Source organism: Anguilla rostrata, chromosome 1, assembly GCF_018555375.3.
Source record: "Anguilla rostrata isolate EN2019 chromosome 1, ASM1855537v3, whole genome shotgun sequence".
Classification (NCBI taxonomy): Eukaryota; Metazoa; Chordata; class Actinopteri; order Anguilliformes; family Anguillidae; genus Anguilla; species Anguilla rostrata.
Window position 1 is genome coordinate 76,203,205 of NC_057933.1, and position 13,229 is coordinate 76,216,433.

At 50.6% G+C, this 13,229-nt stretch overlaps 1 protein-coding gene across 1 annotated transcript in view; it reads left to right on the forward strand.

Moving 5' to 3' along the window:
* The window catches only part of cnksr1 (connector enhancer of kinase suppressor of Ras 1), a 48,428-nt gene that overhangs the window by 9,948 nt on the left and 25,251 nt on the right, over nt 1-13,229 (forward strand). Inside the window, exons 5-6 of the mRNA XM_064320946.1 lie at nt 3,213-3,454; nt 6,355-6,534. Of these exons, the coding sequence (XP_064177016.1) occupies nt 3,213-3,454; nt 6,355-6,534 (422 nt within the window). The remainder of the gene's footprint in view (nt 1-3,212; nt 3,455-6,354; nt 6,535-13,229) is intronic.

Genomic DNA, 13,229 nt, shown 5'->3' on the forward strand with positions numbered 1-13,229 from the left:
CACTACTGTGCCCACCAGTGGCCACGCACACAGCAACTCATCCCACTCAAGGACTGGGACCACGTGCAAACATTGTACTGCTCCTAGTGAAAGCAATTGCCCCTGTAATACTGCTCCCAGTGGCAACAACACAGTACTGCCCTTTGTAAAAGTGACTCTATACTGCTCCCAGTGGCCATAACGTAGTACTTACCCTTGTAAAAGTGACTCTATACTGCCCCCAGCGGCCTCAACACTGTACTGACTAGTAGAGACGACTCTATACTGCCCCCTGTGGCAACTACCCAATACTGCTCCCTGTGACAATTCAGTTCTGCCCTGTTGACTAGAACTCAATACTGCACCCAATGGCTTCCCCCCAGTATCATCTACTGATTACAGACAACTGTTGTGTATCGCCCTAGTATTTTCTGCCAAATTTCATTCAGAAAGAGAGCACAAGTCAGTATTTGCATATGATGGCGCAAGGTTAATTAATGCAAAACGTCTAAAATGCACCATCTCAGTGTATAGATTTAATAGCCATTTGCAGAGGTTTTGTAATTGGTAGGATACAATGTGCAGGATTTAAGTGATTTGTGGTGATTGTTTCTGGTACTGAAGTTGTGTGTGTCCTTCAGTAAAGGAACATCAGTGATGTTTGGAAATGCTTGTTGAATCTGCCAAAGAGGAACCAGAGGCCTTTATTGTGGTTGTTGTTTTTTTGTTACTCACCTCTGAAAGCACACGCATACACGTGTACACACACAAGCACACACGTACACACACGCACGCACGCACGCACGTGCACACACTAGCACACGCGCACAAACACACACACATATACACACAATGACACACAAGCACATACGCATGCACGTGCACACACTAGCACACGCACACAAACACGCACACACACACATATACACACAATGACACACAAGCACGCACGCATGCGCACACACATGCACACACACACAAGCACACATGCACACAAGCACAAGCACACACACACACACACACACACATTCCTTGTGTGAGCCCCAAAGGCTGCGCATGCCGAGTCCTCTCTTCTCCGTTTCGGGTACCTGGAATGGTTTCTGTGGCGGGGGGGGGGGGGGGGGGGGGCGGGGGGACGTGCGCTGACATAGCCCGAGGAGAGACTTATCTGCTCGCCTGTTTGCTGCCAAGCTCTCACCTCCTGATGCTGTCTGAAATCCGATGGGAGCCAGTGTTTTAGGTGGGGGGGATGTTGGGGGGGGGGGATCGGATAGGTTGGGAGTGGGTGTGAGGTGGGGGGGGTTGAGAGTAACATGGGTGGGGCTTAGGGGGTGGGGAGGGGCAGGGTGAAGGGGAGGCAGGTTAGACAGGTTACTACCTGGGGGATGGAGGGCAGGTTTGGATATGTCATCGGCCCTGAGGGGGCGAGAAAGAGAGCGAGAGACAGAAAGTGAGACAGAGAGAGAGAGAGAGGGAGAGAGAGAGGGAGGGTGGGAGGAAGAGTGCACCGAAACTCGACATTTCACCTGCTGCGAGCCCAGTTCGGCCCGTCAGAGTCGGGGGAGAGACGGGGGGGGGGTCAACCTGCTGCTTGCTTTGGGGAACCTGCCCTCATTTCTTACTGTCCGGTCTGCTCTCATCTGTTAGCTCCAGCTCTCTGGACCCCTGGGCTAGGTGAGTGAGTGAGTGAGTGAGTGCATGTGTGTGTGTCTGTGTGTGCGTGCATGTGTGGTGTGCTGTGTGTTTGTGTGTGCGTTGTATGTGTGTGCGTGTGTGTGCTGTGGTGTGTGGTGTGGTGTGGTGTGATGTGTGTGCGTGTGTGAGTGTGTGCGTGTGTGTGTGCGTGTGAGTGAGTGTGTCTGTGTGAGTGTGAGTGTGTGTGTGAGTGTGGTGGTGTGTGTGTCTGTGTGAGTGTGAGTGTGAGTGTGAGTGTGTGTGTGTGTGTGTGTGTGTGTGTGTCTGTGTGTGTGTGAGTGAGTGTGTGTTTGTGTGTGTGTGTGTGTGTGTGTGTATGAGTGTGAATGTGAGTGTGAGTGTGTGTGTATGAGTGTGAGTGTGAGTGTGAGTGTGAGTGTGAGTGTGAGTGTGAGTGTGTGTGTGTGTGTGAGTGTAAAAATCTCTCTCCTTGTCAGCTCAGGACTCTGTTCAAGGTTGCCGTGCGTCTGGCAGAAAGCTGGGAGCCTGTTATTGATATAACTTGTTTTTCCGCCTCGAATTGAGCCAGGAAGGTGGGGAAATGACTGTGTGCCGCACACTGTGGGGAAACAATGTCCCCTCCGAGGATGTGGGTGCATTTTTAAAGGGGGGGGGGGTGTCTGCCGACTGATTGCCAATGCGTGACTGTTGTTCTTGCTCAGTGGGTAATTAGCGTGCTCACAGAGACTGGAGGTGGCCTCTGACGTTTAAGCATTCATTCATGAGGTGATTGTGCGCGCGTGTGGCATGTGGTGTGTGGCTCCACGCACGTTTTTGTTTTTTTGTTTTTTTACTTACGAGCCATTGTTCGCTGGGTTCCTGTTTGCCGGGCCTTCATTGTAAACGCGTTTTTGACTCAATGCTTTGTGGGGGGGGGGGGGAAGAAAAAGAGGAAAATAATTATCGGCCTCGGTTCTTCCGCGACGGTTTCCTTACAGTGGCTGCACTGCGGTGGATTTCCAAAGAAGAGCGTTTGTTTCGTACCGCGCGTAGGCCGGAGTTGACGCTTCCGTGGGTGTTTCAGAGTCTTGCTGTGGTCTCGTTCTCTCTGGAGCTGAAGGTTCGATCGCCTTTGCTTTCTTTGCCTGGGGGCCGTGCTTCGTCTGAGTTTTTGACGCCTTTACGTCGGACGTTGTGGTAAGCCTCGCTGTGCTAAGGGGGAGTCCTGGATATTCAAATATTTATTATTACTTGTTTATTTTTAATGGGAAATGGCATGTTCTTAACGTATTTGAGTATGAGAAGGGTCCTGTGCACAGAGATTGTATTCACAGAATGTATTGTACTGTATGAATTGTGCTCTTTCATTGACTTGTTTGGCCTTGATGCTGATGGTTCCAAATTTAAATGTTGCTTGACTGTAACGAGTACAGATTAGCCTGCATGTTAAATCAAAAGCGGTTTGCAGCCCCCCCCCCTTTGCCAAAAATAAGGTTCCGTTGGGATACAAGCTATGATTTTGACTTGATGCGATGAGACCCCAGAACAGGACCCCTGAACGGGACCCCTGAACACGACCCCTGAATGCGTCCCGGAAGGAAATCACCCCGCTGGATCGTTTGTCCGGCACCAGAGCAAATCGGCGCTGTGGCGGTCCACCAGCGGCAAGACCCTTCGCCAGCTCTTTCACATCGGCGGCGTGCGAGCGGCCCGCCGGCTAGTAGTGCCGATTTTCACAACGCTAGACTGGAGCGCCAACCAGTGTGCCGATAGCGGGCCGCTGTACCTGGGTTACTCCCGTGTTGCTCAGAATCCGCCGGTGGAGAAGCTCGGAAGGGGTGTCAGTGGGAGGGGGGGACCCCCAGTTTCCCATCGGCCGCCAAATTTAGAGATACGACTTGAAAAAGTGTGAGGGAACTCGTGTGTTTTAAACACGTGGAAAATGACGTTTTTGTTCACGCTGACACATGGGCTCCTATGTTTGCTGGAACGGGGGTAGGGGGGTCGGGGGGAGGGGCTGGAATATCTGTGGCAGCATGATTTTTCGAGTGACTCTTTTTACGCCAGAGTGAGGAGTCGCTGCTCTTTCGTTCGCCTTCGTCGCGTTGTTTGTGTTTGTGGGAGGTTTCCATGTTGGAAGTTGCCAGCGAGCGATTTGAAATGCAGACATGCTGCCTCAGGCTGCCGGTGTAGATTCTGTGGAGGCTTTAGGCTCCAGTAAAGGGTTTAGCTCATTGGATGTTTCCCTGCCTCTGTCTGGGGGGGGGGGGGGGGGGGGGGGCAGCTGGAGAACTCCTGCTGTCAGTCCGTAGTCCTGTCTCATCTCTCAACGCATCATCATCAAGCGCCGGGTTTAGAAGGTCAGAGAATACGCACACGCACACTCCCACACACACACACGCACAGCAAAAAATAGGGAAGGTGCAGAATTAGAAGGGGGCTCTTGTTGAACTTTTTTTCGGAGGAAGTGTGTCAGAAGTGACCAGCTCTGGGGAGGTGCGTGTGTGTTTGTGTGTGTGTGTGTGTGTGTGAAAGAGAGAGAGAGAGAGAGGCAGGAGGAGTCGGAGTGGATTGCAGCAGCGCACCATGGGGACTGTGTGTTTGTGTGTGTGTGTGTGTGTGAAGAGAAGAGAGAGAGAGAAGAGAGGAGAGAGGCAGGAGGAGTCGGAGTGGATTGCAGCAGTGCACCATGGGGACTGTGTGTTTGTGTGTGTGTGTGAAAGAGAGAGAGAGAGAGAGAGAGAGAGGCAGGAGGAGTCGGCGTGGATTGCAGCAGTGCACCATGGGGACTGTGTGTTGTGTGTGAAAGAGAGAGAGACAGAGAGAGAGAGAGAGGCAGGAGGAGTGGGTGGATTGCAGCAGTGCACCTGGGGACTGTGTGTTTTGTTGGTGTGGGGTGAGAGAAAGAGAGGAGAGATAGTAGCAGGACGGAGCAGCGTGGATTACAGCAGTGCCCAGGGGACTTGTGTTGGGGTTTTTGTGTGGCTGTCTGAAGTGAGAGAGATAGGAGAGAGAGAGAGAGAGAGAGGCAGGAGGAGTCGGCGTGGATTGCAGCAGTGCACCATGGGGACTGTGTGTTTGTGTGTGTGTGTGTGAAAGAAAGAGAGAGAGAGAGAGAAAGGCAGGAGGAGTCGGAGTGGATTGCAGCAGTGCACCATGGGGACTGTGTGTTTGCCTTGACGTCGCTCGGGGGTGAGCTGTTGAACACAAAGTTGGTGGTTGCTTTTCTCTCTTTATTAGTAGAGGGACGTGCCTGCAGCCCCAGCTGAGTGAGTTTATAATAACACGCAGGGCGCAGGGGGACTTTGGCTCTGAGCGTTAGCCGCGGTATTTATACCAGTGACTCACAGCACGGCCTCTCCTCACACTGGCTGCAGGTCCAGAGATCACAGGAAGGGGGGGGGGAGAAAACAGGTCACAGAGTGTGAGAGGCAGAGAACAGGTCACACAGAGAGAGAGAGAGTGGGAGAGGCAGAGAACAGGTCAAGAGAGGAGAGAGAGAGAGAGAGGGGGGGGTGGAGAGAATGGGAGAGAGAGAGAACAAGTGGGAAACGGTGTGAGAGCAAGAGTGGGGGGTGAGTAAAAGGGGGGAGAGAAGGGCAGAGAGAGAGAGAGAGAGAGAGAGAGAGAGAGAGGAGGGGCGGGAGAGAGCAAGTGGGGAAACAGCGTAAGAGGGAAAGAGAGAGAGAGAGAGTCGGGGTGGTGGCAAGGAGGGCAGGAGGGATCAGTGTGGGTTGAAGCAGTGCACCATGGGACAGTGGATCTGAAGGAGTTCTGCGGGGAGTATGTGTCCCCCACCTGGGGGTTTGTGTGACCCTGTGAGTTCTCTAACCGTGGGAAGGTGACAGTGAGCTGGTTTAAAGTGCGTAGGGAAGCGCAGGCTTCTGGCGTCATGTGCACCTGTGGCACACCTGGCTGCGATGGCTAACTGTGCAGGATTTTTATTTTGAATATTTTTTTTTGGAGCGAAATCTAACAGGTGTGTGTACAGACTGGCAAAGGCTGAATGCATAGCTCTGGGCTGTCACTTTCTTTTTCCAGAGGAGAGGGAGGGAGGGAGAGAGAGAGAGAGAGCAGGTCACAGAGGGAGAGAGAGAGAGGGAGAGGGAGAGTGAGAGTGAGTGAGAGAGAGCAGGTCACACAGAGAGAGAGAGAGAGAGAGAGAGAGAGAGGGGGAGAGCGAGAGCAGGTCACAGAGAAAGAGAGAGAGAGAGAGGGAGAGGAGAGAGAGAGCAGGTCACAGAGGAGAGAGAGAGAGGGGAGGGAGAGTGAGTGAGTGAGAGAGTGAGAGAGAGCAGGTCACAGAGAGAGAGAGAGAGGGAGAGTGAGTGAGAGAGAGCAGGTCACAGAGAGAGAGAGAGAGAGGGAGAGGGAGAGTGAGAGCAGGTCACAGAGAGAGAGAGAGAGAGGGGGGGGATAGAAAGGGAGAGGGAGAGAGAGAGGGCAGCAGTGGTTGTTTATCCTTGAAGAACTATTTGTTATACTGTAGTTGCCGTTTGCCTAACCCCTCCCAGCTTCAGTGTAGAACAATGGCCGCAGTAGTTTGGCCTCAGTAAGGCTGGTGCTGTGTCTGGGGGAGGCTGCTTTGGCTTGGAGTTTAACATCGTCTGTATATTTATGGCGTTGCTAAATATAATGTGTTTTTTTTTTTTTTTTTGGGCGCTGAAGTGAAGGTTGGCTCTGGTGATTTGGGAGGGAGGCAGGGAGGGGGAGGGTGGGGGTGGATATGTCACCTAAAAGAGGAAGCCGGTAAAGAGAGTGAGTGAGAGAGAGAGAGAGAGACAGAGAGAGAGTGAGCGCTGCTGTTCTGTTTTATCGCTGGCCCTTTGCAGTCTGGCCGGCTCCACCTTCACCTCTCTTCCGTTCGAGACTCCGCTTTCCTCCACCGACTTTGGCTGCCCCGACACGACCCCCAGAAAGGTAAAACCCTAAACTCTCCACCGCCCCACCCCCCCACCCGTAGCTCCAAGTAGGGGGGGGCCGTTTGTTTATTTAATTTTTTTTAGCGGATCCTTTTTAAATCGTGGAAGCGATCAGGACCTTATGGGCTTGGGCACAAGCAAGTGGTGGTGATAAATTATGAGCTCGCCCTCTTTTTGGGGAAGTGAAGAATCAGACAGAGCGCTTTGTGTTGAACAGGCTCTCCCCCTCTCCGCGTCAGAAAGTCCCCTCTGTGGGGGGGCTCTTTTTTTTTGGAGAGTTTAGGATTTCGGGCGCTTTTTGCCCCAGAAGCATCTCTGCTGATAGAAGTAACGTCTGTCTGTGTCCCAAAATCGATTGTGGCGTTTGACAAGAAGCACGCTGTTGGGCGGGAGGGGGGGCGGGGTGGGGGTGGTTGGCACTGTTGCCTTGGAAGAAGGGGGTTCTGGGTTTCATTCCCGGCTGGCTGGATCCTCTCTGCATGGGGTTTGTTACACTTGCGTTTAGCAGACGCTCTTATCTTAGACTTACACAACTTTTACATAGCGGCCATACAGCTGTATGTGTACTCATTCTTACACATTACAGGCATTTAGCAGACGCTCTTATCCAGAGCGACTTACATCGTATCCAGTTATACAGCTGGATATATATTGGAGCAATGCAGGTTAAAATACTTTGCTCAAGGGAATCAAACCTGTGACCTTTAGGTTACAAGACCAACTCCTTGGCCATCATATTACGCTGCCACCCCCGCGTACTGACGCAATGCTGGTTAAGTGCCTTGTTAAAAGGGTACTTAATTTTTGACCGTTAGGCTACAAGACCTGTTCCTTAACCCGTTATACTGCACTGCTGCCCGTCTGCATGTTCTCTCCATGGTCACCTGGCTTCCTTCTGAGTGCTCTGAGTTTCTAGATCCACACCAGAAGTCATGCGCGTCAGCTTGGGTGCAGGTTGGCCCTTGACCAAGAACTGGAGCTGGTCCCCGGGCGCTGCGCCGTGGCTGCCCACTGCTCCTAAGTAGATGGGATGGGATAAATACCGAGGAGAAACGACCCCCACAGGGTTCAATAAGGTGTAACTTAAACTATTGCCTGTGCATGTCCTGGGTTGACCGAGCTGTTGGATGTCAAATTTCGCAGCGCTGGCTGGGGGGAATGGTCACCCTGGTGCTGTAAAAGATACAGCGCAGATATGTCACGCTGTTTTTTTTAGATGTGTCCGTGCCTGTCGAGGGCGCGACGGTCCGGTACTGGTGGTGGTCCTGTGCCACTGCACGCAGAAATACCCTGAGAGCCGCATACAGCGCGGGGGCGGCAGCGTAGCATAATGGCTAAGGAGTCGGTCTTGTAACCTAAAGGTCGCAGGTTCGATTCCCCGGTAGGACACTGAGCGACGTTGTACCCTTGAGCAAGGTACTTAACCTGCATTGCTCCAGTATGTATCCGGCTGTATAACTGGATACGATGTAAGTCGCTCTGGATAAGAGCGTCTGCGGTTTGAAGGCAAAGGTGCAACATCATAACCGAGCAGAGGATCGCACGTTCGCATAGCTGGTTTGTTAACTGCAAGTAAATATTCCTGTCGGTCGGTCGGTTCGTTCGCTTGCTCGCTCGCTCGCTCTTCGTAGCAACCGGCAGTCACGCTCGTGGAAAACGAGATGTAGCGGCCTGCCGCCTGGCGCGGCAATTAGCCCGTTTCAACGGGTGCCCTGTCTCGGGAGTAAAAAGAAAGCGCGAGAGATGTTATGCTTTTGACGTCTCTGCTTCCGAGGAGTCCGTCCGGAGCGGTTCCCTACCTTCCAGGGACGTTCGGCGAGCGAACTTGACTTCCTGTGTGAGATTGGCGGTGGCTGCCGTCAGTGTGACGCGAGCTACTTGGGAACGCAACTCCCGACTTTGTATTTTTCACACAGGGGGTTTTACCTTTGTTGCTCTCTGACAGTGATGCATGCTGGTAGTTCCCACAGCGGCTAAACGATAAGGACTCGCTCGCTCGCCAGACCCTGGAGCTGACTGGGACTGACTGACTGCCAAATAAGGGGTAGATTTAAGATTTAGTGTCACGGCAGCGCTGGTGGAAAACACGATGGACGATAGCGTAAGGAATGTTTACAGGCATTCGTTCCCGTAGCTGCGTATACTTGAGCAAGTATTTTGCATTTTCACTATATCCAGCAAAATGGATACTTATTAATGCTAAGTAAGTGTGTGAGGACCTGAAGCCTGCTAAGTGACCTTAAGTATGATGTAATAAACATAAGGATTCTTTTCCTGCTTGAACGGATTTTTTCATTTTTCACACACAAAACGGATAGTTTATTACCACGCTAATGATGTGTGTGAGGACCGAAGCCTGTTGAGTGTGACCTACGGTATGATGTAATATTATGATGTAATGTGATTGGCAGAGTAGCGTGCCATGATTGGGGAGCTGGGCTTGAAATTCCAAGGTCGTGAGTTCAAATTTAGCGAGGGTACTTAACCATTGGAGTGCTTCAGTAAAAATATCCACCTATAGAAATGCATTGTAAAGGATGTTTGATGGTCTAGCTAACTGTGGTGTTGAAAGACAGTGTTAGTATTGATGGTGTTAAAAGGTAGTGTTAGTATTTACGGTGTTTTTCCCACCTGTGTCTAGTGCGGAGTCGCGGAACAGGAGAGAACTGGTTCAGTGGATTTTTGGTTTCTTCGTGATTCGCTGGAAGCAGAGGGAGAAGCCAGTTTAGTCTGGTCACACAGGCCCGGCCATTTTGTTTAAGTGCCAAGGTCAAATGAAACAACCAGACCAACAAACTGTGCCACAGGTAGTGTAATGGAGTCGTTCAGTGGTTCAAAAAAAAAGAGCAGGTATCAGCTGAGCACTGGTATAATGAGGTTCAAAAACAACCGTTGATTTTTGTGCCTGTGAATAGCGAATAAGGCTCACTGTTCATAGGCTTTGTTCATTGGCCTCGAGCTTCTCCCACCATTATTGACAAGAGGGTCCAGTGAATACAAGATACCAACCACCTGAGGTACTGGGGAACAGCAGGCCGCTTGGTGTGGTGACTGGTGAGTCATCAGTTGTGGATGTGAAACAGTGGAACGGTTTCCCTGGGGTGGGCGTGGCCTATTTTTCTGCAAGGAAGTGGCCTGTTTTTATTGAATCTTTATTTAACCAGGCAGTTTGGTTGAGAGATATAAATCTGTTTCGTGCCTAAAATGGAGGCTCAGTACACGCAGATCATACATCCATTAACAATGCCCTGTAATAGCGACCAGTGAAAACAAAAAAAATTTTGTTTTATTTTTTATTTAATTCTCCTTTATTTAACCAGGATAGTCACTTTTATTGATATCACCCTAGAAAGATGGAGCCTCCGTGTCTTAAGACTGAATGCCCAAACAATTAAATGCTTCTTGCATTCTTGATTTTTAAATTCCTTCAAGCGAAACAGAAGCTCTCTAGATGCAGTGTGTTCTAGACCAAGGGAGCAGGAAATGGAAATATTATTTCTTCCTGATCTCAGTCCTTAATCGTGGTTATTTGGAATTTAATCGGGGAGTGAACGGGGGGAGGTTTAAAAACTACCGTCCCGAGAAAGGGTTGGGTGAACGAAGATACGTTGACAGAGTTTTCAAGCACAGCTGAGCCGGTGTCGTGTTTTAGCGAGAGGACTTTTTTGGGCTTGTGATGCTGGAAACAGAAGTGAGAGACGTGCTGGCTCACAGCCAGCGCAGGTTTCAGGGCAGAAGTAGGTGCGTTCTGACGTCGCCTCCACGTCACTTCCTGTTTGGTGCTTCTTTGTTTGGTAGAATGTGGAAGGAAAAACGCCTCACAGGGGGGCGGTGATATGACGTGTTTTTAAAATTGGACGGTGGCCCAAGATAAAGTGCAGAGATCAGGTGAGGATTCGCCCTTTAGCTCTTCAGTCTGTTAAAGCTGGCCTCACAGATTCACGGAGGGGTGTTCACTGCTCCGGTCTCTCCTCTGACTACTGAGTGAGCTTGATCTAGATCAGGGCTGCCCAGCCCTGTTCCTGGAGATCTACCGTCCCGTAGGTTTTAATTCCAACCCTTACAAAGCACGCCGCATTCAACAGCTAGAGATCTCATTGAACTGCCAATTGGTAGAATCGGGTGAGTGAATTATGGTTGAAATGAAAACCAACCAGGATGGTAGATCACCAGGAAGAGGGTTGGGCAGCCCTGATTTAGACAGATGAATACACCGAATAAATAACAACGAATACAGTCATGTCAAGAGCAGTGGGATCATGAGATGTCGATAGAGACCACGATCTGGAGGGATAGAGGGAGGATGGAGGTGGTACATATTAAAGATTAAAACAGAGGAAAATGAGGAGTGAAAGTGACAGGTTACCTTGTTGTTTTCTAGTAAATTCTGTACAGGCATTAGGAATAATTTTTTCCACACAGAGAGTAGTCAGTGTGTGGAATAGCCTGCCAGGTCACTGCCAGCAGAGGCCGAAACTCAGGGGGATTTTCAAGATGAGGCTTGATACGGTGTTTGATACTATCTAGTCTGTATGTTATGTTGTGTTGTGCTGTGTTGTGTTAAGACCCACATGAGTAATGACACATGATATTTCACATAATAAGCCTGTGGGCTAATTGCATGACATTTCAGCCATTCACAAAATGTATATATGACCAAACACCTTGCATATACTTTAGTTACACTTAATTCCGCATGATTACATTTTAGACATTTCTAACCACTTTGTGCGTACAGGTAGGCTGCTTTAAATTGTCCTTGGATCCCTGTGTTCAGGGGAAATGAGGACCTTCTGCTGAAGCGAATGCATGGACTGGTTTTTTTTTTTTTTCTGTTTATGTTTTGTATGATTCAGTTCTCTTGCGTTTGGCATGATTTGAAGGCTAAAATGATGATTCATAAGCCTTCCTTGTACCCATTCGAGCGAAATATTTACCTGTAAATAACTGAAGGGTGTTACGCTACTAAAAAGATTTGTATCCTATATCCAGTCGGCTTGCGGTAATCAAATAATTATGTTTAGGTGGGCGGGATGAAAGGCCGTTGGTGTTTTGAAAAGAGTTGCGCGAGACTGGTTTCTGTGAGCCGCCTCAGGCTCCCACTTGTGTCCCGTGGCTGGTGTCCCGATCTAATGACGCGGTGGACTTTTAATTAGCGCTCAGTAATCCTACACCGTCACGTTCTGCTACACTTTGCTCCTTCCTCGGAGGGCGATATAGGAATTTTCCAGCAAGGTGACCGTTACGACACTGTTGCCATAAGGGGACGAAGAAAAAAGAAAGAAAAAAAAGCAATATTACTTTCACTTCATCGGATAAACAGGGCTGCGGGCGTGCACCGCTTCCTTTGCGTAATAGCCAAAGCACCGCTTTGAATACTGAATAACCGGGGCTATTTTAACGGCTCGAGCCGGCAATTTAACCTTGCGGAGGCGTAAGCTCCAGTAAGCCGCGTCAGCTGATGCGCCTGCTGTTGACGGCCAGGTTCCCGGCTTCTCTCCCTCGCGCTCCAGTTTCAACATCGCGTCGCAAACCCCGGAACGCGCCAGAGATTTCCGCGTCTTCATCTTCGGAAGGAAGGACCTGTTGATAAGCAGCTTAACTGAGTTAACTGAAGGTGGTGAAGAAAGAAAGGTAGAGAAAAGAGTAAAATAAGGACAGGTGATGAAAAGGGGAAAAAGCAAGGGAGAGGAAAGGAGTGCGAGTGTGCACAGGAAAAGAAAAACAGCAAGAAAATGAATGTGGGAGGAGAGAAAGAGGGAGTGAAAGATAAACAGAGCAGAGGAAGAGAGATATCAGCAAAGTGGGTGGAGAGAATGAAAAGTAGAACCACAGAGAGAAAGGAGAAATATAGAGGGGGGATCAGCTGAGTGTGGAGGAGAGAGAGTGAGTGAGTGAGCGACACTGGGGAAGACAGGAAGACGTGTGAGGGTTCTGAAGGGGCTTTTTAAATTAACCGCACGCCAGGAAGATGACACATCTGTGGAAATCTAAATTAGCGCTAACCTGCCGTCCCCATGCCAGACCTGTCACCCGGGGTTTTCCTCCTGCTCTGACTGCCTGCGAACCACTGCAGCTGTTAGTCTGCAGAGAACAACAATGGCACTGCTGCTGTAATGGCCAGTATCACCTCTGCCACAAGTCTCTGTGTCTGTCTGCGTCTCCCGGGCGACAGTCCGCCAGGCCTCAGTTATCAACGTGAGCCTGCCGTAGGGTGAGGGAAGGAGCACTGTGCCCTTTGACCTTTGCCCTTTTACCCCATTGGGAGAGAGGTGTGACCCCCCCCTGACCCTCGCATTGCTCGAGCTGGGACCTGTGGGCCGGTGTGGGGGTGCGGCCTCCTGCCCGGCCCCACTGCTAACGGGGCGGGCGCTCAGTGCCTGCTGCAGTGGCTGCTGGGTAACGCGCGCTGAGAAGTGTCGGCCGCACCCTGGGGCTGAAGGGCCCTGATTGGTTGGTTTGCTGTAAAAGATGGCCCCGTTGTCTCGTTGGCCGTTACTGTGGGTCACGTCTCTGAAGAGGCGCTGCAGTTGAGCATTTTGTCCCTTCGTTGCGCTTGTTTACACGGTGGAATGAGGCGGTTTTGTACAGCAACGAAACACCCCCCCCCCCTTAGTTATGGGAAATATAAAGGTGTGTTTAATTTTTAATTGCGCACACCTGCCGCTCCGAGAAAAACAGCTCGTTAGCCGA